Below are 25,123 nucleotides of genomic sequence, written 5' to 3'. Positions count from 1 at the left end.
TGTCCCCTTCGAAACAGCATACCTGTATCCCTTGGATAAATACCTAGTAGTGCAATTGCTGGGTAATAGGGTAGTTCTATTTTTAATTTTTTAAGGAACCTCCATACTGTTTTCCAGAGTGGCTGCACCAGCTTGTGTTCCCACCAATGATGCAAAAGAGATCCTCTTTATCCTCATCCTCGCCAACATCTGTTGTTGCCTGAGTTGTTTATTTTAGCCATTCTGACTGGTGTGTTGAGTCTTCTTTTTTTCTTGATGAGTCTGGCTAAAAGTTTATCACTTTGGTTTGTCTTTTCAAAGAACCAGCTCTTAGTCTCATTGAAATTTTTTTTTTTTTTTTTTTTTTTTTTTGGTCTCTATTTCATTTATTTCTTCTCTGATCTTTATTATTTTCTTCTTCTGCTAAGTTTTGGCTATGTTCTCCTTTTGCTAGTTCCATTATGTGTAAAGTTAAATTGTTGATTTTCCTTGTTTCTTGAGGTAGACCTATATTGCTATAAACTTCCCTCTTAGAACTGCTTTTTCTGTGTCCCAAAGATTTTGGATTACCATGTTTCCATTTTCATTTGCCTCCAGGTATTTTTTCTCTTCGATTTTTTTGTTGATACATTGTTTAGTAACATGTTATTTAGCTGCCACATGTTTGTGTTTCTTCCACTTGTCTTGTAATTGATTTCTAGTCTCGTATGGTTGGATATAATTTGTGATACATCCTTGGTATAATTTCACTTGATACTTCACTTGATATGATTTCAGTCTATTAAATTTATGAAGGCTTTTTTGTGACCTGTCATGTGCTCTGTCCTGGAAAGTGTTCCATGTGCACTGGAATATGTATTCTGCAGTTTTAAATGGAATGTTATGTATATGTCTGTTAAGTCCATCTGGTCTCATGTATCATTCAGAGCCACTGTTTCCTTACTGATTTTCTGTCTCAATGAGCAAGGTATCCATTGGTATAGGTGGGGTGTTAAAGTCCCCTACAGTTATTGTATTGCAGTCAGCTTTTTCCTTTATGTCTGTTAGTATTTGCTTTATATATTCAGGTGTTTTTATGTTAGGTATATAAATACTTAAAATTGTTATATCCTCTTACGAGAGTGATCCCTTTATCCTTATGTAATGACCTTTTTGTCTCTTGTTACAGTCTTTGCTTTAAAGTCTATTTTATGTGAGGTGGCTTGGTGGAGCACTTGGGTGGCTGTCACTTAAGGATCCAACTCTTGATTTTGGCTCACATCATGATGTCACTGTTGTGAGATTGATCCCCGCACTGGGCTCCATACTGAGTGTGGAGCTTGCTTGGGATTCTCTCTTTCCCTCTGTCTCGGTCCCTTCCCTGCTTATATGAGTATTGCTACCCCAGCCTTTTTACTTTCATTTGCAAGATAAATATTTTTTCATCCCTTCACCTTCAGTCTGTATGTGTCTTTAGGTCTGAAGTGAGTCTCTTGTAGGCAGCATATAGATGGGTCTTGTTTTTTGTTTTTTTTTTTTTTATCCATTCATTCACTCTTTTGATTGGAACATTTAGTCTATTTACATTTAATTATTGATGGGTATGTGCTCCTTGCCATTTTGTTAATTGTTCTCTAGTTGTTTTTGTAGTTCTGTTTCTTTCTTCTTCTCTTGTTCTTTCCCCATGTGGTTTGATGACTTTCTTTAGTGTCATGCTTGGATTCCAATCTTTTGTGTGGAATTCTTGTGTGATTCCAATTTTTTGTGTATTTATTACAGGTTTTTGATTTGTGGTTACCCCAGGGGGTTCTCATGTAACATCCCATGTGTTTAGCAGTCTATACTGAGTTGATGGTCAGTTCAGACACACAATGGCGCTAAATTTTTACTGCCTCTTCCATGTTTTTTGTATACAATGTCCTATTTCACATGTTTTTATTTTGTGTTACCCCTTGGCCAATTTTTACTAGTTATGTAAGTGAACAACACACTGCTGGATGTGGCAGTGCAGGTGTGTGTGGGGTAGATGGGTTGGATGGATAGGTTCCTCAGGAGAACGTAGGGGCAGGGTACATGGTGATGGCAAGGTAGATGGACAGTGTCAGAACTGACTCCTGAAAGCCTCTGGCTGTCTAGGGCTGGGGAAGGCAAGGAAAACACCAGCAAACACTTCTGTTCCTGGAGAACAAACGAATTGTGCAGATCCCTGCCTCTCTGGCACATATCCTAAAGTCAGTCACTAAATCGTTCGCTGTATCCCAGGCATCTTCCAGACCACTGAATCTGTGCAGTGTCTTAGGTCATCATTCAATGTGCTGGCCATTTAAGGGCAGAGACTCCATTTCCTATAGCTCTCTGGCTCTCCCCAAGTGAAGCCCCATTGGTTTTTAAAGCTCCCAGAATTCAGCCCTGCTGATTTTCAAAGAGGAACCTGCCTTTACAGTGTGGATCCCCAGGGTGGGGGGTGCCCAGTTTAGGGCCTGGGACCCCTGCTCCTTTGTGCCTAAGATGTCCCTACTATTTAGTGGGTAGTCATACCAGGGGTGTGGCTACTGATTGTGTCTCTGCCCCTCCTCCCCTTTTTTCTTTAATTTTTATTGATTTATTCTGAGAGTGTGTGTGTGTATGCGAGTAGGGGAGGGACAGAGAGAGGAGAGCGAGAATCCCAAGTAGGCTCCATACTGTCAATGTGGAGCCCGACACGGGGCTTGAACTTAGGAACTGTGAGATCTTGACCTGAGCGCAAATCAAGAGTCAGACACTTAACTGACCGAGCCAGGCAAGCACCCCTCCTCCTACCCTTTTCCATGTAGCCGCCTCTCTAGGTCTGTCGGTGGAAGACCTGTTCTGCCAGTCTTCAGGTTGTTTTCACAGAGAGTTGTAGTACATATGCTTGTTGCCTTGGTGTGTCTCTGGGAGGTGAGCTCAGGATCTTTCCTAATCTGCTATCTTCCTTGACTCCCTCCTGTAGTTTCTTAAATGCTTGGGTGATTCTGATGTGCAGCTGAATTTAAAAGCCACTAGATTTAGATTTTTGTCACTCAGGTAATTATGAATTCAGCTAGGGTTGCCCTTAAAACAGGAATGGACATGTACTTTTCACCTATATCCTATTCTTCATTCAGTGGACATTTTTTGAGTACTTAAAACATGTGAGCCACCATGCTGGGGACTTGGATCAAACTCATTTTGCAATGTGGCATTATTGTGTATCAGAGTAGTGTGGTAAAAAGAAATATGAATGTCAGGTTTTCAGGGATCAGATTTGGTGCATAAAAATCCAAATTGTATTGTCAGAGAAAAGTCTTAGTGATTGTTTTTCATTCTTGTGTATTCCCACTGATGTTCTTTTGTAGTCATTTTAAATTGAAAAACTTATGTTAAAGATGATATACGCCCATGTAGTGACTGCAGCCAGAAAGAAATTTAAAAAGCAGGCTTTGTCGGGTCACCTGTGTGATTGTCAGTGAAGCGTCTGATTCTTGATTTTGGCTCAGGTCATGATCTCACGGTTCGTGAGTGTGAGCTCCACTTCTGGCTCTGTGCTGACAGCGTGGAGCTTGCTAGAGATTCTGTCTCATTCTTTCTCTGCCCCTCCCTTGCACGCGCACTCTCTCAAATAAACAAACTTAAAAAACCCAAAAATAAAAAGCAGACTTTGTGATGACAGGTAAATTTGGGATAAGCGGAGTAAAATATTCAAATTTGCTTTATCTGAGTCATTATGAGCTGGAACGAGTCTCAAAGGATAATAACAGTTTATGCATTTATTGAGCATCATAGGTGCTGGGAATGTGTTGAGAGCAAATCACAGGAATAGTGAGATTTTGCCCTCAGAATTTATACCCTAACGGTGGGATGTAAGATACAATGGGTTATCTTGGGAAGTGATCTCAGAGGGAAGAAGGGGTAGAACTGGTGTAATGAGCTCTGCAGGCAGAACAGGCAGAGAAAGGAAACAGAGTAGTTAAGGCTTCACAGCAGGACAAGCAAAGGCCCTGGGGGGGAGCCTTTACTTCCAGGAGCATCTTGTATGTTATTGAAGTCAACTTAGATCACTGGAGTGGGGGAAGCATGGGAGGCAATGCACCAGCATGAAGCCACCATAGGACTTTCAGGACAGAGGGTGGGAGAGATGGGAGGTATAATCTAATTTACTCAAGTAGAATCTGAGAAACATGTTGTTGGAGAACAGAAGTGAGATGATAAGAGGGAGGCAGTAAATACCCAGTCAGGCATGAAATGTAGGAACAGGTAAGAGTTGATGAGGATTGAAGTTTGAGGACCAGAGAGACCTGAGAGGCGTAGGTCTAAAGATGTGTGGCTTCCACAGGTTAGATCTTCCGTTCGCTGCCTGCTTGCAGCTGAGCCTCATTCCTGGCCCAGGAAATAGTAGTCCTTAGAAGACCCAGAAGATACTGAAGTAGAACTTGACCTGAGTTCTCTATCTTCTTGAAGAGACCGCAAGGTTTTTTTTAAGTCCTGAAGTCCTTCAATCTCTTCCTTCAGTTGCTTCTGCCTTTCTTCACATTGATCAATTTTATTCTCTATTGCTGTGATAAGAAATGAAATGATTTCAGGTTGGTAGTTTTATAAACAATGGACTATTTCTAGCCCCTTTTACATGCAAGTGCACAGTAGTACACAGTGCTGTGCAGAGGGACTGGTTCTTATATGCCTTTTCTTCCTCTTCTAATTCAGGATAGAATTCTAGTATTTATCACATACAGCTGGTCAGTACATCTTTAGAGCTTGACTATCTTTGAGAACTCAAAAGCAGAGACTGTATTATCTTCATGCTACACTATATCTGTTAAGTGGAGAGAGCATGTGTGTAGAATAGCAAGGTTAAGGGCAAATCATTTATAAAATTGCATCCAATTTTTAATGTTATGTAAAAGCTTTTGATTTTATTTAGGAATAGGAAGGCTTTTATTGTGGAAACAGGCTCTGTAAATAACAATATTACTCAGTGACAATGTCATTTTTTGAAAACTTATAAGTTGAAGAATATTAAAACACACACCTACATAATCTTTCTCTAGAATACCTGTAGTTAACTTTCTTGAACATTAGAAAGGCTAAATTAAGCAAGATGAGATGTCAAAAGTTAGGCCTTTTAAGTTCTAATGCAATTCCAAATAATGCCTCCTCTTGGTGACCCACACCTTCCAAATACTACACTGTAATGTGTATACTCTCAACCTATGCAAGTAGTGACAGGTGCTAGAAATGTAACTTTTATATGAAAGTCTCCTACAAAATTAGGCTTAAAAATTTTAAAGGCTGCTTTAAAAAATATATGGATACTCACATTAGCAGTATGCATTCTCAAGAGACTATTAAAGGATATGCTGGTTTTTCTGATTAAAAATGTAATACAGAATTTGAATGGAGTGTAGGGCACAGTGTACAACTTTAGGGGGAGCTATTTACACCAAATTCTGTGCGAATGTGTGTCTTCCACTCTGGCCAGGATATGCAGTGCCCAGCCTGTCCAGCTGTGTGGGGCAGCTTGAGAGAGAGGTTGTAAGTGGAAATTTAGTCAGTTTTGAAAGCATGTTAATGGTACAAGGACCTACTCAGTAAATGGTTGATGTATTATTAACATACGATGTCGTATCAGTTTCAGGTATACAATATAATGATTCAATAAAACCTTTCTGTAAAATAGCAACCATTTAAGTCTCTGCCCCCTCCAGGCTTTCTTCTTTTTCAAAAGTTTTTTTTAAAACTTGAGAATAAATGAATTCCAACCCTCCTTCCCTAATACCGAGAGAATTAAAATTTGTACACATTAAGTCCAGGGAGGGAGTCAAGCAGCCGTGGAGTTTATCACAGCCTTGCTGCCTCACCAGTTCCGGCTGAGTCCTGAATAAGGGGACCGAATACCTCCCATTTTGCAATCATTTAAAAAAGTAGAAACAAAAAATGGAGTTTTTACTGATTACTAAGATACTGTGTATATGTGGAAAATGTAATGTGGCACTGTCCAGCCACTTACAGAGAACGACGGTTTCCATTGGGGTGCACTTTTTCTGTTGTGTGTGTGAGTGAGGGGTCATAATGCTTTGCAATGGGCTTTTTCATTTAATAAGACAAAATTCTTCTGAAATAGGATTTTTATCTGCTGCATAGTAGTGTATTACTTTAATATATATATTTATAAACTGTGCTGCTCAGTTATAACTCACGTACCTGTTTGAAAATTTACAAATGTGTCTTCAAACAATCTACTGTCAAAAAGTGAAGTCCCAATTTCTTCATAGTCTGTAGGGAGAAAAACATTTTCAGTTTTAATTTAAATAATTTATGTAGGCAGAAACACCTTACAAAGTAACCCCAAATAAGGAAAAGTAACCAGAGCAGCCAAGCACGGGGGAACTGTGGTATCTGTCAGGATCAGACTGCTGAAGCAGCAGTATCCCCTGGGGACGTGTTAGAAATGCAAATTTGTGGCTAGGTGAGGCTCAGGTACGTGTTTTAACAAGCCCTGCAGGGATTCTGAGAGGCAAGTTCAAGTTTGAGAAGTGCTTGGTCTAAAGTAAAGAAATGAATGAAAGAATGTCATGAGTGAGCTTTTGTCTTCATAATTTCACTTTTTGATTTTGTTGTGTTGAAAATAATCCCTCTCAGGGGCGCCTGGGTTCCTCAGTCGGTTGAGCGTCCGACTTCAGCTCAGGTCACAATCTCACGGTCCGTGAGTTTGAGCCCCGAGTCGGGCTGTTGGCTCAGAGCCTGGAGCCTGCTTCCGATTCTGTGTCTCCCTCTCTCTCTGCCCCTCCCCCATTCATGCTCTGTCTCTGTCTCAAAAATAAACGTTAAAAAAAAAATTAAAAAAAAAAAATCCCTCTCAGATAATCATATACTTTACATTGTTGCCTAGAGTCTAGACTTGTCGAGCTTTTCCTTGTAAGATAACTCCATTTATCATGAAGTTTAGAAGCTCACGGTGTAGGTGCTAAGAAGGCAAAGTGGCTATACACTGCCACTTTGCCTTCTTAGCACCTACACCGTGAGCTTATGTACACTGTATATAAATGGAACTTTGGCTTCCCAGACAGCTTTTTTACAAAAGGTCACATTTAACTAAATGAAACATCAAAGCCTTACTTTTCCTTCAGTGAATTTTGAGTTAACATTATAAACAGAGATGTAAGGAATAGAATTTGAGTCAAATCAAAACTAAACGCCATTTTCAGATGTTGGCAACAAGTTGTTGGCTGTATGACTGCGTGTGGTTCTGAACATACCTATCCCGTTGGGGGTCACTCTCAGCTACACACTTCTGGAAAGTACATCGAAACTTTTAGGGCATTAGGATGCTTTTGACTGCATTAAGTTTCTGAATTACCCACATCCTACTGATTTATTATAAACAGGATCTCTAGAGATCTGAAGCATTGAATTGTATCAAAGAATGAGATAAGGCAAAGAAAAAGAAACCACACAGAAAGAAAAGGTGCACTTTTTGTTTTGTTTTACAGGTAGGTTTGTGAGAAGCCTCTACATGTAGAAATGTTGCTATTTCAATACCTGATTCGGAAGCAGTCTCATCCATGAGTCTTTCTTGAATCAAATGAAGTTTGTCTAATATTTCTTCAAATAAATCATCAAGAAGCCCCACTTTCTTACATTTCTTAAGAAAATCAATTTTCACACTTGATCTAATTGCATCTAAAAATAAGAAACACATTTTAGAAGGAAATGGTCTCAGGGCTGCTATCATCAATCCCTGTGTGGTCACTTCTGCAGACCTTGCCTAGTGATGGAGGAGCACAATTAGTAAGATAATAAATACAGCACCTTTGTCTTTTAATTGTAATTTTCACCATGCCTCATTTTTTTCCCTAGCTGAAACAATGTTACAACTAATTCTGTGAATCAAGAGGATTTTCTTTTTTTTTTTTTTTAAATTTTTTTTTTTCAACATTTATTTATTTTTGGGGCAGAGAGAGAGGGAGACACAGAATCGGAAACAGGCTCCAGGCTCTGAGCCATCAGCCCAGAGCCTGACGCGGGGCTCGAACTCACGGACCGCGAGATCGTGACCTGGCTGAAGTCGGACGCTTAACCGACTGCGCCACCCAGGCGCCCCAAGAGGATTTTCTAAAATTTAGTTTCAAATCTTTGATAGCCTCCCATCATTTTTTTTTCTGTCACAATAATTGTGTGTCATGATGGAATGTCTGTTTCCTTGACAGAAACCTGTAATTACTGGCTTCAGCTTCCTGGGGGGAGTGGAGGGTACAGTGCAAGGGGCAGCATGTCACTGGATTCTGAGCTCAGGTAACCTTGGCTTCTAGATCAGGAAGTATATCCTTTCTTTGTACTAAGAACAATGGACCATCCCTACCTAAAATTTCTTTGATCTGCTGGCCTTATGATAGAGTGGACAGCTACAAAAAAAGTTCCTATTCTAACAATTACCACAGAAGAATAATGTGGGATACCAACTTTGAAATAAATGTCTTCATTGTTATAAGTATTGTAAGTCCTATTTGTTACAAAATTTATAGCAAACCTGTGTGTCTGCTCTCTTCCTTCATTTCTTGTATGAATCTATTGAATGTCATTGTTTCAGATGGCTAGAGGGAGAGAAGAATCAAGATTACACTTACTGTTGGCATTTAATGTTGCGTAAAATGAAAACCAATGTTTTGTTGCATGTAATTCATCAATATGCCCATGGTGAAAATCATGCCCCATATTCATTGATAGTTTACATGTAAACATCAAATGTATTTCTGTATAACAAAACATCACGAGTTGTGACTAGCTCCTGTTGTATAAACAGCAAGAGGTGAAAGGTTGCTAGCTCATATTCATTTAGCTCATATGAGCTGATACATAAAAAACTTTCAAGTTCCCAAATTACTTCATACACTTTACACATAATAGTAATGCAGAAAATTATGAGTTATAAGGTAGGTCAAGTGTGGATCGTGCAACTGAGAAATACTTGGCTAGGTAAGGATGCTTTGCTGCACCTTGCCCACATTAAGACCATAAGTGCACGGTGCACTTAGACACTCTCACTGATGAGGTCCCAGGGCATGTGTTACAGGAGCCATGGGACCTGTCACCTCCTGCAGGTCATGTGCTAGGATACCCAAGACACAGCCCACTTTTCTTTTACATTCACCTTACGCTTCTGGTACCATATCACCTGGTATGTAGAACTTCTGTTTAGAACTGTTTTAGAACTGTTAAAATAAGGACTTTGTGTAAAGAAACTGAAAGCTATAATAAAATGAAGTCAAATTACCTGTACAGGAACGCCTGTTGAGAGGCGTTTCTTTCTTCCTCTCTTTCTTTTCAGTCCTGAAAAATCAGTTGAAAATATGAATCCTGTAGGAAATCCAGAATCCATAAAGGAAAAGATAGATGCTTGACTACATAAAATATAAAACTGTATGCTAAAAGTTATTACAAAGTCGAAAGATATGGTGGACTTAGACTAAATGTTTGCAACACATATGATAAAGTACCAATTTTTAAAATCTAAATATAAATCAATATAAAAAGCAGAAAAATGGGCAAAGGGGGGGACCCTCTAGGAAGAGTTCATTAAAGAGAAAGACTGGATCACAGGAAAACAAATATAATTGATGAAAAGACAGGGGGATACATTCACCTTTACTCCTAAGTGAAGACATGCAAAATATTTCTCCTACCAGACTGACAAAGATGAAGGTGTTTAATATATAATGTTTGGAGGGATTGGGATAATTGTGTACTGCTGGTATTACAGCCTCTTTGGAAGGTAATTAGCCCATTGTTACCACAGCTTCATTGTTTATACTCTTGGACCCAGCAAGCTACATGAAGTTTTCGAAATGGTACGGCTCATAAAGGCACAACGATGAATGGGAAAAAATGTTAACTACATTATTTAATGTGATAGAAAATTATGGAAAAAAGGGCGCTTGGATGACCCAGTCGGTTGAGCGTCCAACTCTTGATTTTGGCTCAGGCCATGATACCAGGGTTGTGGGACTGAGCCTGGCATCAGGCTCGGCACTGAGCATGGAGCCTGCTGAAGATTCTCTCTCTCTGCCTCTCCCCTGCCCGCATGTGTGCTCTAGCTCACTCTCAAAATAAAATGGAAATAACCTAAGTGTCTATTATGCAGAAACTAGTTCAGTTGTAATTCAGCTATGCAACTGATACACTGGAATAACATGCTGCCTTTTAAAACCAAGGTATGTGTATTTGTATGGACATGGAAGGATCTCTAAAATACAGTGGGTGAAAAGAAAATATAGTTACTACTATATTTTGTATATACATGAAACTTTTAGAGGAATACAAATGAAACTGATAGTTTCCTCTGGGGAGAGGATTCATAACAGTGTTCTCATCTGCTTTTCAAAACTATTGATTTTTTAAATTTCTTTAAAAATAAAACTAATACATTGTTACCTTTCCCTATCAATAAACACTGATTGGGGCACCTGGGTGGCTCAGTTGGTTAGCCTCCCACTTCATCTCAGGACATGATCTCACGATTTGGGGGTTTGAGCCTCACACTGGTGTGGAGCCTGCTTGGGATTCTCTCTGCCCCTCCCCCACTTGTACTCTCTATCAAAATAAACTTTAAATGTTTTTTTAAAAATAAACATTGGTCAACAGCTATATTTTTAATAGTAATTTCTTAAAAAAAATTTTTTTTAATGTTTTGTTTTTGAGACTGAGACAGAGCATGAGCAAGGGAGGGGCAGAGAGAGAGGCAGACACAGAATCTGAAGCAGGCTCCAGGCTCTGAGCTGTCAGCACAGAGCCTGACGTGGGGCTCGAACTCACGAACTGCGAGATCATGACGTGAGCCAAAGTTGGACGCTTAACCAACTGAGCCACCCAAGTACCTATAATTTTATTTTTTTTTTAAATAATTATTTTGAGAGAGAACAAGCACACCTGTGTGAACAGGGAAGGGACAGAAAGGGAGGGGGAGAGAGAATCCCAAGCAGGTTCCTTGCTGTCAGTACAGAGCCCAACGTGGGGCTCAGTCTCACTAACTGTAAGATCATGACCTCAGCCAAAATCACTGAGTCACTTAACCAACTGAGCCACCCAGGCGCCCCTGATAGTACTTTCTGATAAAAGGGTAATGACTGAAAAATGAACAACATTGTTTAGAGTGTTGTTTACTACCAAAAAAAATGCAGTTGCTAGAACATGGAACTAAGCCTTTCCAAAGAGGTCCTGACTCTGGTCCACAGTGAGCATTCCAGATTTAGTGCTGATAAGACATTGCTGGTCAGGGTACACAGAGGCCATTCATGAATGAATGTACATCCCATTACTTCAGTTAGCCAGGGCCCACTTTTCCTTAATTAGAACTGAAATGCTAACCACGAATCTTGAGAAAAATTCAGGGAGCATGCAGCAATTTATCAATGTTATCTACTGAAAATTCTGATACTCGTTTAGAAGAGAAGCAGTCACAAAAGTCAAAGCTTTTTACCATATCCTTGGTTGGTCTTCTGCTTGTAGTGAGTAGGGGAGATACCAGACAGAGACTTTCCTGAAAGTAGGTGCACAGAAGAAAAGTTAGTCCATTAACATTGCACACTGCACAGAGAGACTGGCAATTTTATAAACAGGTAAAAATTTAACTCAAAAACTTTTTAATTCAGTAAGGCTAGTAAATCAGACTTCCATGTTTTACCTAAATGTATACCTTTCTTTAAACACACAGTACTAAATTTTAGAGACGTACCATCATGAGTGTCTTTCAGTGCAGCGTGTTGTTGGCAGAACACTCTGAAAACAGGCAATTTCAAAGAATTGTTAATATTTTTACTTACGCTTTTAAAATATGCCAATTTTCCTATGATTTAAAAAGGAACTAACCTATTTTTCATGATGACTTTACCCTAAATATCTGTTACAGAAAAATACTGTCCACACCTGTGTAAGTTACGCTCATCAAGTGCAGACGGCACCTCTGTCAGATGTCTTTTGCGTTCTCAGCCCTCGAGTACGCTCTCTGAAGGAGCGTGTATGAAATATTTTGAATAATAAGTAGTTCATATATAGTAGTCAGTGGGATTTTACTGTATAAAGATATCAGGAGCTCCCATGTCTAAGACAAATTTTCATCTGACTACACAAAGTACTGATTTTCAACAAAAGCACAAAATTGCATGCTTTAATTTTGGGAAAAGTAGTTTTCTAACTCAATAGATCTCTCCCCCAGAACTTAGGGCTGAACTGCACGAATCTAGAATGGATCAATGCACTGGAAGAGAAGAAAGCAGCATAGCACACTATGAAGAAGAAATGGAGTGAGTTTTGAGGAGCTGCTCAGGCCCCATTTTTTCCCCAGGCTTTCTTCCTCCTTAGCCTCCAGCTACGTCTCCCTTCCTTTCCTTATTGTGCTGACCCTCAGGAAGCAGGGTCCCTGTTGCCTAAGAGAACATATGAATTCTTCTCGTCTTACACCAGTTTCCACCTCTTCCAAGCAATCTTCCTGGAAATCCACCATTTGCCCAAGCAAAGCTAATCTCCTCACCCTTTGAATTCCAGTATCTGAGCACTTTCATTTCTTTTTTTATTATGAAGAATTTCAAACATATATAAAAGTGTTAGATGATGAACGTCATGGCCCCCACCCCTCACCTAGTTTCAACAATTATCAACTCAAGGCCAAGCCAGTGTCATGTGAATCCCTTCCTGCTCCCATCGTGCCACATGCTTCTAATCTGGCCTTTCTGGTCCTTCAGCAAGGTGATAGGTTTTCTGAGGCTTAGTCCATGTCCTGTGTCTCTTCCTAGTCTTACTACACCTAACAAGATGTCTTATGTATGACAGGCACTCTAACAACTGAATGTTTAAATTCAATTAAAAAAATCCATAGAAATTCACCTGATACTTGATGACAAAAATGATTTTAGTGAGTCTCTATTCATTGGTTCTACTAATACAAGATCAGTATTTTTGCAAACTTTAAGATATAGCAGGAACTTGGGGTGCCTGGGTAGCTCAGTTGGTTGAGCCTCTGACTCTTGATTTTGGCTGAGGTCATGATCTTGATTAATGAACATAAAAAAAGGGTGGGGTGCCTGGGTGGTGCAGTCGGTTAAGCGTCTGACTTTGGCTCAGGGCAGGATCTCAGCTCCTGAGTTCGAACCCCAAGTCAGGCTCTGTGCTGACAGCTCGGAGCCTGGAGCCTGCTTCAGATTTTGTCTCTCTCTGCCCCTCCCCAGCTCATGCTCCATCTCTCTCTCTCTCTCTCTCTCTCTCAAAAATAAACATTAAAAAAAAAATGCAGCAGGAACTTGACTCCTTCTTGTTCAGTCTTATAGGTCTGCTAATAACAGTCTGTCTAGTGGTTGTTTGAGGTCATTATGGAAGTCATAATTAAATGAACTCTTTAGGAAGGTAAAAACAAAAAAAGTGAAACTATTGCAGCCCATGAGTTTCACAAATCAAATATAAAGAGAAGATGGTACAGAAACATTTATATATTCCTTTCTAGTCTCAAACAATAAAATACCTATGGACCTTCCTCAAAATCAGATTTAAAATGGTCAATTTTTTTTTTTAAGTTTATTTTGAGAGAGCATGAGTAGGGGGCAGAGGGAAGGAGAGAGAGAGAATCCCAAGCAGGCTCCATACTGTCAGCACCAAGCCCAACTTGGGCCTTGATCTCACAAACTGTGATATCATGACCTCAGCCAAAATCAAGAGTTGGAGGCTTAACTGAGCTACCCAGGCACGCCTTTAACAAATTTCTTGTAATGGTAGGCTTGCCCCTATTGTTTTAGAATATATGGCCCCTAAGCCTTAAGAGGGTACTGTGGTGAGGAGCAAGCCCTATGAAGCCCTAAAGCCCAGCTCGAATACTCATCAGCTGTGTGAGCTGGACAAATTAGTCTCGCAGGGACTCAGTGTCTTTGTCTGTAAAGCTGGGGTAATAATATCTACCTCACTGGGCTGTTAGGCAGATTAAAAGAGCATTTGTAAAGTACTTGGAAGTATTTATGGCACAAAGTAAGTGATTATTAGATAAAATAATACAAAATGATAAAACTGGAGATATGTGCCCAAAGAGGAAAAAAATCTAGCCTATAAATGCAATTTTAAAATATAACTTAGGAGCTCACAAAAATCATATTAAAAACGTAGTGCTCTCATTCAGAATATTATGAATAAAAATATATACTCCACTGAAATTTAAAATATTCAATCAGAATGTATGCACAGGCCCTAAGGAAGTGAGAAGTGTCTGTCTGGCTCTTCAAGCCATCATTTTCTTTTTTATTCCATTCCATAACTTGAAAAAAAGTCAAAACTTCTTCTAGATATTTTCTTAACTTTATATGTCATGTTTTAGACTGCATCTACATACCAAAAAAGGGTAATCAATTGAATCAGGTCAGTTAACATCTGGCTTACCGATTCCATCTGACTAAATTGTCTTATATAACTGAACTGCCATCTTTCATCAGAAGGAAGATCAAGTTTCTTCATTGATAAAACAAATACAATTCTATTGGACTTGAAACATGCCATACTGGGTCCAAATTACCATTAAAGAATCACTGAAAGAAGAGAAGCAAGATTTAACAGCCAAAGACAATTCAAATAGAATTAATTTCTTCAAGGACTCAATGACTGATTACTGTATTTGCTGCATAGTTTATCATTTTTAAAAGCTGTTTATATGTAAGATGGCGGTGAGAGTGGTGGGAAAAAAGCATTCAGCAGACAAGATGGATAAACCATGGACTTGTGGCCAAGTAAGGCTCCTGTTAGGAGAAGAGGACAATAGTCAACGTCCTGTGGCCACCCATTAGGTCACTCATGCCACTATGGCAACCAGCACTTTTTACCAGGAAGGAAAGGATGTAGGAAGAATAAAATCAAAACCGACCCTGCTTATTTTCCTTCTATTAGATTTAGGGAAGGTATCGTGAGTTCAGGTTCCCAACTGAGCATCCCCCAAACCATATTCTTACTTGGAAACCATTTGCATGACATTATCTTTGAAAATCTGTTTGTCTTAATCTAACCACTCCTTATTCCATTCCCCCAAATGTAGTTTTAAAATTGATTAAATACTTATAAATTCCTCGAGATCTATCGGTTTGTAGAACTGCGTGGGCATTCTTGGCACAGAAAAAGTGGTAACTCTTGAGACAGGCTTTTATATCACATCCCACGGTGGCTCCTCTTTTGTTACAGAATGCGCACGTCTATAAAAGAACAGATTTTACTGAGTAAGCACCTGTTTTTCATAATCTTTTTTAAAATTTAAAGTTAAAGGTGTCATTAAATCTTATTTTTTTTTTTAATTTTTTTTTTTCAACGTTTTTTATTTTTGGGACAGAGAGAGACAGAGCATGAACGGGGGAGGGGCAGAGAGAGAGGGAGACACAGAATCGGAAACAGGCTCCAGGCTCTGAGCCATCAGCCCAGAGCCTGACGCGGGGCTCGAACTCACGGACCGCGAGATCGTGACCTGGCTGAAGTCGGACGCTCAACCGACTGCGCCACCCAGGCGCCCCTAAATCTTATTCTTAAAGTCAACAGCCCTAATGTCCTCATCCACAAATGTTAGGTATTTACAGCTGGCTGCTCATTTTGAAATTTCAGCAAAACCTCTGCTAGGTAAAGTGTTTGGTTTGTACTGGCCTGTAATAATTTGACTAAAAGCAGAAAACCCTTTTTATTTCCCCCCCCAAAAAAAATTTTTTTTAAGTTTACTCATTTATTTTGGAGAGACAGAGTGAGCGGGGGAGGGGCAGCAAGAGGGGAGACAGAGAATCCCATGTAGGCTCTACCAGTATAGAGCCTGATGCGTGGCTCCAATTCATGAACTGTGAGATCATGACCTGACCTGAAATCAAGAGTCGAATGCTTAACTGACTGAGCCACCCAGGTGCCCCCAAGGACTTAAGAGAGATTTCTAAAAAGAAATTTGTCCTGTTCTGGGCAAGGGGTCCTGTTAAGGACACTGGGGCCTATGACGACGGTGGCTCCTGGCAGTGCCCCCAAGGACTGTGTAAGCCACCGGTCTCCCCTCTCTTAGACCCAGGTCCTTCCCTGGGCATAACACTGCCTGTCTTACAGAGTTTCTACTGAGGACAATGTGACATAAAGTAAGTGAAACATCTCTGGAGTCTATATAGTAGGGCCGAAAATTTTAAATTAAAAAACCAAACAAAGCCCTGAGTGGTAAATTTTTTTCTAAGTTCAATTTATTTGATCTCTTGCTTTTATATATTAGCCAACTGATCTTGAATTTTATATATGAAGGTGATGCAGAGATGGCTAGGAGGACAGTCTGTGGCCAAGGAAGTCTAACTGGTTTAGGGGAGTCCAAGGCATGCCCAAAGCTTATCACGCTCTGTTCTGAATGAAAGGGAAGCACAATGAAACCACCTTGCAAAACAGGAGATAGCTCACACATCCCAAAGTCAGCACAAGCAACCATACGAACAAAATTCAAATATGGGTAAGAAGTTAGATGATGCTAAAGGTGGGATTCCAAATCAGAGCACAAAAGGATGATCATTTAATTTGGAGGGCTATCTGGCATTATATGTAGAAAAAAAACAAAGTTACGTCCTTACCTCACAATATATTACCAAATAAATTACACATGGATTAAGGCTGTAACTATAAGAAAAAAATTTTAAATTAATAAAAAATGTATGGTATTAAGGTCAAGAAGGCTCAGCAAGGAAGGAAACTCAGAAGCTACAGAGAAAAAGACTGACAGATCAGACTACATAAAAAATTTAAACTTCTATTGTATGGTGACAGCTACCATTAGAAAAAAAATGAAAGAAAATGTATGAAAACAGAAACAGACTAATAAATACAAAGAAAAAACTGGTGGGTGAATAGGTGAAGGAGATTAAGAGGTACAAACTTCCAGTTATTAAAAAAAATCAGGGGATATAATGTAGAACATAGAGAATATAGTCAATAATACTGGAATATGGTGATCAATGGTAATTAGGCTTCTTATGATCATTTCATAATGTATATAAATGTCAAATCACTATGTTCTACACCTAAAACCAATATTGTATGTCCACTATACCAATAAAAAAAAGAAAAAAAATGTTTTGCTGCTTATTTGATAAAGAGTTGAGACTCTGGGGGCACCTGGATGGCTTAGGTGGTTACGCGTCTGACTTCAGCTCAGATCATGATCTCATGGTTCATGGGTTTGAGCCCCACCTCAGTCTGTCTGCTGTCAGCACGGAGCGGGCTTCAGATCCTTGGACTCCCTCTCTCTCTGCATGTCCCACATTTTCACTGTCTCTCACTCAAAAATAAACATTTTTTAAAAAGGGCTAAGACTCTGATAAACCCACAGAAAAATGGGAATGGGCAAATCACAGAAGAAATACAAATGGTTAATAAAATTTCATTCACATAACGACTGCTGAGTAAATGGGATGTGGCCAGCACTGTTCTAAGGTAGAGGGAAACAGTAGTGGATAAGATATCTGCCCTTGTAAAGTTAACATTCTAGTGGAGAGAGACCATGATCACATAAAGCAAACCTAAAAACAGTGATACATGCTTTGTATAAATTAAAATAAGGTGAAGCAACACAGTTGCTGGGTCCCTAATTCAGGTTGGAGGTCAGCAAAGGCCTCTCTGAGGAGGTGATATAGAAGTTCAGATTTGAATAATAGTAAGAGGTCCTAGCAGGCAAAAAAGCAAGGAGAAGGCTATTGTAGGCAGAAGGCCTTATGTTCTGGTGCAAGAATGTGCTTCCCACCCACTGGCAAGCTCACCAGAAGGACAACAGGGATGGGCTAATGTTGCCGGAGCAGAGATTTGAGAGTCAAAGATCCAAGGGGTGAGCAAGGGGTTGGGTCATGTATGGGATGCAAACCAGAGTAAGGAGTTAGGGTTTTGTCTTCATGCAATAGGAACATGAAGTGATCAGTATTTTAAAGACACTGTTGTGGCTTGTGTGGAGGATGGGCTAGGGCAGGGATGCACAGGAGACAGTGCAGAAAAAGCATCAGTGATGTTTAGGGAGATCTGGGACTTCACTGTGGTAGGTTAGTGACAGAAAGAAGGGGAGGATGCAGGGTCTGCAGGTGGCACTGACGGGCTCCACACTGGGCTGGGAGGTTGATGAGAAGATGATGATGGATGAATGGTGGGCTGTTCACTGAGCTGAGGACCCAAAGGGTGTGGATGCAGTGTATGTTTGGAGGGGCTGGAATTGTGTCCTTTGGCCGGTTTAATATGAGATGCTATTAAATATTCACATAGGTATGTCAGGTTGGTGGTCAGGGCTAGAGGCACAGAGGCCCTGGCATAAGTACGGTTCTGAAGCCATGGGGACTGGAGGAGGTCACACAGGAAAGACGTTCAGATGGAGGAAGGAGCCCGGGAAACCCTCGGGGACTGCACACTTTAGAGGTTGAGCAGAGAGGGCAAAACAGCCATGGTGCCTGGGCAGCAGCAGCCAGAAAGGTAAGAGAAGTAGCAGCACAGCATGTGCAGGAAGTCAAAGGAAGAAAGGGCTTCAAGGTGCAGGGGCATGGGCAACTGTGTAATGAATACTGCTCAAAGGTCAGCTAAGGACAGAAAAGTGACATTGTAATTGGCCAGATTTTTTTGTGTACAAAGGAGGGTTTAAGATGACATGATCAGTTGATCAGACATACATATGCTGAAGGAAATAAGCTAGTACAAGCCGGGATACTGATGTGAATGGGGTAAAGGGAAATGCAAGAGCTAGTCCTTACAGAGGGGCAGGTGATGACTCCAAAGTCTAAGTGGAGTGTTGGCTTTGACAAGAGGGAGGTCCCAGAGTCTGGGGACAGAGGTGGATGGGCAGTGGTTTGGACAGGAGTTCCTAGCTAATGGCTTCCATTGCTAGGTAAAAATCAGACAAAAATATGTACACCACCAAGATGAACTCTAATGTAAACTATGGACTTTGGGTGTTTTGATGATGTGCTAATGTAGGTTCATCGGTTGTAACAATGCACCACTTTGGTGGGGGATGTTGATAAAAAGGAGGCTGTGTGTGTGTGTGTGTGTGTGTGGAGCAGTGGGAGGTTTATGGGAAGTCTTTGTACTTTTCCCTCAAGTGTTCTGTGAACCTAAAACTGCTCTAAAAGCAAAAAGGTCTATCAAAAAGAAAAATGAGGTATAGTCATCAACTTTGGGATGGGCAGTTGGGGTGGGGAGAGGTTCTAAAAAGAGAGGAAATGAAACAATAAATGTAGAGGGTGGAGGGTGAAGTGTTGAGATTCCTTTTGAGATTTGTGGCCGTGAATCTAAGATCAGTCAACACATTTGTAGGTTTTTGTCCGGTTGTTCAAGTGCTCAAGTGCCAGTCTCTTCAGCACAAGCAGACAACAGACAGATGCATTTCACCAGGGGTGGGGGTTTTGATGGTGGGTAAGGAAATGGTGTGTGAGGGTGATGAGGAGAGGGAGTCCAGAGTGTTCGCAGGAGAGTGCTGGCAGTGCTGGACTGTGGGACTGGGAAGAACTGCTGGGCCTGGGTGGGGGTGGGGCGGGTGGGAGGTGCCTGAGGAGAACTAAAGTTCAACCTCACCAGTGAGGGGAAACGCAAGGTACCACTTCCTGTCAGGTGCAAAAATTAAGCAGATTCGTGATGCTCATTTTGTCAAGGGCTGGGAAAAGTGCTGTTTCATCCACAGAAGCATAAAATGGTACAGCCTTTCTGGGGGACGGTTTGTTAGCACGTTTCAAGATTATCAGAGAGAATTCTCTTTGACTCAGCCATTTCACTTCTAGGAATGTGCTCTACAGCAACGCTCAAACAAGTACACAGGATATGTGTACAAAGATGTTTATTGCAGCTTTAGTTGTCAAAGTGAGAAGCCAGGGTCAACTCATTATCTATGACAAGAGATGGTTTCCTGCATTCTGGTGTATCTTACAGAATCCCATAAAGTCAGGAGAGAGGATGCCACACACAGTCATGTACTTATAGTTTTATAAACATGCCATCCTCCTTCCCCATCTTCCTTACCCTCACTCCTCCCCAGCCAGGAGGGCTTCCTGGTGCTCACCTGTGCTAAGGTTCTTGCTTGCTTGAGTGACCTGTGCTGATCCTTCTCAAAGCACATCAGGCTGTGCAGAAACTGCCTTCATATATGTGTCGGCCTTGCAAGGACTACATAAATGTTTGTTCCAGATCACAAACCTTACTGTAGTGGTGGGCATTAGGTGCTCACACCTGCTGTACTGCTTGCTAAGCCGTGAAGGGCTTTCCATAGAGGAAGTCTGCTGTAACAGAACCAGGAGGGTAACTACTCCTCACTCTACCTTCCCAGGGGGAGCTGACCTCAGATCCAAGGGGATAGATCCTAGTTATGGTCACCTCCAGCAACTGGTGCAGGAGGATGGGTGTGGCTTAATTAAATTTTCAGAAGGGTCTTACTCCATACTTGGGGATGAACTTTTTCTTTCACCAGATGGGAACAAGAAAGCCTGACCCTTCGGTTGTTGCCTATGGCCTACCCTATGACCACAAGAGGACCAACTGATGTGGACACGATGACAGAAAGGATGATGGGGTCTTGACGACACCGTTAAGCCACTAAATAAACCAACTTTGAAGCCAGCATTCCCTCTGGCTAAGTGAGAAAACAAGCATCCTTTTTTTAAAGCCAGTTTCAGTTGGGTTCCTTCTACTTACAGCCCAAAGCATTCTAACTCCTATATACTTTGCTGATGAAGCATGTTGTAGTTTATTTTAAAATATTAAATGTTCAGTAAAGTCTAAGTTTCTAATACAGACCCTACATCTTTTTTTTTTAATATACGAAATTTATTGTCAAATTGGTTTCCATACAACACCCAGTGCTCATCCCAAAAGATGCCCTCTTCAATACCCATCACCCACCCTCTCCTCCCTCCCACCCCCTATCAACCCTCAGTTTGTTCTCAGTTTTTAGGAGTCTCTTATGCTTTGGCTCTCTCCCACTCTAAAGACCCTACATCTTTCAGCTCTACAAGATGTATCTCTATCCCTGGTTTACCAATCAAGTAGACTTTCTTTTGGAAACATCCCCTTTAATATCTGTTCGTTTTGTCTGAGTAATAAAGTCATTTGTACTTACCAACCTCCTTCCTCTATGGATTTCTTTCTTTACTGACTCCACATCAAAACTTCTGTCATCATTAGTTGGATCATGATCCTCACATTCCACAAGTGCTGAAGAATACAGCTGCAGATTGGGAAAAGAAAAAATTCAGAATATGCTGAAAGTACCGTTGAGAGCCACAAGTCATAAAATGGTATCGAAAGTACTCACTGGGGGTGGAAGATGGATTGGGGGTATAACAGTGACCATCTTTTGGGGTGTATAAGCAGATCACAAGCCACCCTGCTTTTCTTTGGAAGGATCCCCAGGCATGTTTTATACTGCATAACCCTGACCCCAATGTTTAAATGGACCTGGTTAGGGCCCTGACCTGAAGCTGGGCCAACTGGATTCCCTACCCTGAGAGAGTGGAATAGACTCTAAGCCACATGATAGAGAGTAAGCCAGTCTGCAAAGAGGAAAACAAAAATGAGGGCTAGAGAGGACATCATGGGTTCCTGATGGCTTTCTAGCTACTGTTTCTTAGACATGCTTGTGTGTCTGCCTTCAGGAGCCATGAAATGCCCCTGAAGTCTGATTAAAGAGTCACTTTTATATGGAATATTACTGGGCAATCAAAAAAGAATGATATCTTGACATTTGCAACAACATGGATGGAACTAGCGTGTATATTATGCCGCAAAGTAAGTCAGAGAAAGACAAATATCATATGATTTCACTTATATGTGGAATTTAAGAAACAAAACAGATAAATATAGGGGAAGGGAAGCAAAAATAAGATAAAAACAGAGAGGAGACAAACATAAAAGACTCTTGAGTACAGAGAACAAACTGAGGATTGCTGGAGGGGTGTTGGGTAGGGCAGGGGCTATATGGGTGATGGGCATTAAGGAGGACACTTGTGATGAGCACTGGGTGTTATATATAAATGTTGAATCACTAAATTCTATTCCTGAAATCATTATTACATTATATGTTAACTAACTTGGATTTAAACTTTAAAAAAAAATTTGAAAGGCAACTTTTATGTTTAGGTTGGCTCAAGTTTCTGTGTGTTACCTGAAACCAAAAGAATCTAACCTACCTCTCACTTGAAGATCAACATTACACAATGCAATCACAAAGCAATCTATAGATTCGATGCCATCCCTATCAAAATACCAATAGCATTCTTCACAGAACTACAACAAATAATACTAACATTTGTATGGAACCACAAAAGACCCCAATAGCCAAAGCAGTCTTGAGAAAGAAGAAGGAGGTAGCACAATCTCAGACTTAAAGACACATATAATAATCAGACAGTATGGTACCAGCACAAAAACAGACATACAGATCAATGGAACAGAAATAAACCAGGAGACCACAGAAATAAACCCATGATTATATGGCCAACTAATCTTCAACAAAGGAGATAAGAATATACAATGGGGAAAAGACAGTCTCTTCAATAAATGGTGTTGGGAAAACGTGGCAGCTACATGGAGAAGGATAAAGCTGGACCACTTTCTTATACCATATGCAAAAATGAACTCAAAATGGATTAAAGACCTAAATGTGAGACTTGAAACGATAAAACTTCTAGAAGAAAACATAGGGAGTAATCTCTTAGACATCAGCCATAGTAACATGATATGTCTTCTTTCTAGATATGTCTTCTTAGGCAAGGGAAACAAAAGCAAAAATAAACTATTGGGACTACTCCAAAATAAAATGCTTTCGCACAGCACAGGAAACTGTCAACAAAATGAAAAGGCAACCTACTGAATGGGAGAAGATATTTGCAAATGACATATCTGATAAAGGATTAATATCCCAAACAGATAAAGAATTCATATAACTCAACACCAAAAAAACAAATAATCTGATGATGAATCAGGGAAAAATAAATCAAAACCACAATGAGATATCACTTCATACCTATCAGAATGGCTAGTATCAAAAAGACAAGAAATAACAAGTGATGGCAAGAATGTAGGAACAAAGGAATGCACATGCACTGTGGGGAATCTAAATTGCAGAGCTACTATGGAAAACAGTATGAAGGTTCCTGAAACAACTGAAAACAGAAATACCATATGATCCAGTAATACAACTACTGGGTATTTATCCAAAGACAATGAAAACACTGATTCAAAAAGATATACTCACCCCATGTTTACTGCAGCATTATTTATAAGAGCCAATACATGGAAGCAACCATAAGCAGATGAATGTATAAAGAAGGTGGTGTGTGTGTGTGTGTGTGTGTGTGTGTGTGTGTGTGTAATGGAATATTACTTAGCCATAAAAAAGAATGAGATTTTGCCATTTTCAACAACATGATGGACCTGGAGAGCATTATGCTAAGTGAAATATCAGACAGAGACAGACAAGTACTATATGATTTCAATGATATGTGGAAACTAAATAACAAATGAACAAACAAAAAATCAGAAAAAGACCCATAAAGAGAGAATAAACTGGTGGCTGCCAGAGAGGAAGGTGGAGAGGGCACAGGCAAAATGGGTGACGAGGAATGGGAGGTCTAGTCTTCCAGTCATGGAATGAGTAAATCCCAGGGATGAAAGGCACAGATTAGGAAATATATGTAGGTAATGGTATTGTAACAGACGGTAGCTACAGTTGTGGTGAGCACAACATAATGTAGAGTAGTAGAATTACTCAGTATGTTTACACCTGAAACACGTAACACTGTGTGTCAACTACAATTTTTTTTATACTTCAATTTAACAAAAAAAAGCGTTAGGAAAAGGTAATGAAACAAAAAACAAACAACAACAAAACCAAAGCCAGGAAAAAGATTAATCCAAAGTTCTAGACCTCTACATAAAAAAAAAAAAAAAATGTTTGAATATTTCTGAAATTCATAAAAAATGACCGAATAGTTGGAGATACTCTGTTGATGGATAGAAACACTCATATAATTTTTCCCAAATTCAATGGAATTCCAGTTAAAATTCCAAAAGGAATTTGTGTGAAACTCATAAACTGACCCCAAAATTCAAAGCACTAAAAAAGAGCCATGGCTTATCATAAAATTATAGTAATTAAGACAATGTTGTACCAGCTGAGGGATAGGCAAAGTGACCAATGGAACAGACTAAAGAGCCAGAAACAGATATGTGCACATATATTATATCGTTAGCACACTGGATAAAAGTGGGAGTTCTAGAAGTAGACGGCCCAGGTAAGAATCCTGGCTCAGTCACTTACAGCTGCATGACCTTGGGCAAGTGACTTAAACTCTCTGTGCCTCAGATGTCTCATCTTTAGTTTGGGCATAATAATGATACCTACGTCTTGGGGTTGTTGTAAGGATTAATAGTTTAATACAGGTTAAGCTTCCAGAATATTACCTTACACCTGGTGAACACTGAATGATAAGAGTTATCATTATTATCACTAAAATCAATGACAAAAGAACAGATTAGTCAAATAATGCTGGGAAAAGGGGTTAATCATATGACAAAAGAGGAGATCCCTACTTTACACAGTAGTCCAAATAAATTCCAGTTGGATTAAGAAACTAAATGAAAAAAGACAAAATTTAAAATTGGGGGGGGGAATCTTAGTAAAGAAAAGAATTTCTTAGTGAAGAACTCCTACAAATTATAAAGGAAAACAATGATATATTTAACAAGGATACATTATAAGGCTCTGAAAGGAAACACCATAAATTAAAAGCTAACATATATAATAATTCATTAGCATCTATTTATATACATATAAAAATACACTTAAACAAAATCAATATCCCAAAGACAAAATGTGGTCCAGGAACACAAGTCACAGAAGTGACAAAAAGATCTGTGCATAAGCATAGCCAAATCTAGAAACTGCAAATGAAAACAAGAGACCATTTCACACCCATCAGAGAGGGAAAAAATTAAAATTTCATAATATCATGTATGGCAAGGAAGACAAGAAATGAATTTGGTGTCATCCTTTCGGAAAGCAATTTGGTGCATGTAGTGAGGTGCAAAATGCACCCTCTGTGTCCACCATTTCTGGTTTTTGCTCTGTGCCCTACACCAGAGAAATTCTCCCGTGATTTAGGGGACTTATTATACAAGGATGTTGATGACA

The 25,123-nt window shown here is 39.9% G+C and overlaps 1 protein-coding gene across 2 annotated transcripts in view; it reads right to left on the bottom strand.

Annotated features, from left to right (window-relative positions):
* Nucleotides 1–3,699: 3,699 nt before the first annotated feature.
* Nucleotides 3,700–25,123, bottom strand: part of PHF11 (PHD finger protein 11) — a 30,651-nt gene continuing 9,227 nt past the window's right edge. The window contains exons 3-11 of one of the 2 annotated variants that reach the window (XM_086712292.1): nucleotides 21,050–21,157; nucleotides 15,031–15,164; nucleotides 11,684–11,727; nucleotides 11,429–11,488; nucleotides 9,227–9,282; nucleotides 8,483–8,546; nucleotides 7,495–7,635; nucleotides 6,157–6,228; nucleotides 3,700–4,511 (exon numbers count right to left, since the gene is read on the bottom strand). In XM_086712292.1, coding sequence (XP_086568418.1) covers nucleotides 4,330–4,511; nucleotides 6,157–6,228; nucleotides 7,495–7,635; nucleotides 8,483–8,546; nucleotides 9,227–9,282; nucleotides 11,429–11,488; nucleotides 11,684–11,727; nucleotides 15,031–15,164; nucleotides 21,050–21,157 — 861 coding nt within the window. In that variant the 3' untranslated portion in view covers nucleotides 3,700–4,329. The other variant, XM_086712301.1, reaches the window with a different exon arrangement.

Source organism: Puma concolor, chromosome A1, assembly GCF_028749965.1.
Source record: "Puma concolor isolate L17-30 chromosome A1, mPumCon1.1.hap2, whole genome shotgun sequence".
In the NCBI taxonomy this organism is placed as follows: domain Eukaryota; kingdom Metazoa; phylum Chordata; class Mammalia; order Carnivora; family Felidae; genus Puma; species Puma concolor.
Note: the sequence above shows the minus strand (reverse complement) of the source record. Positions and strands in the feature narration are given on the sequence as shown.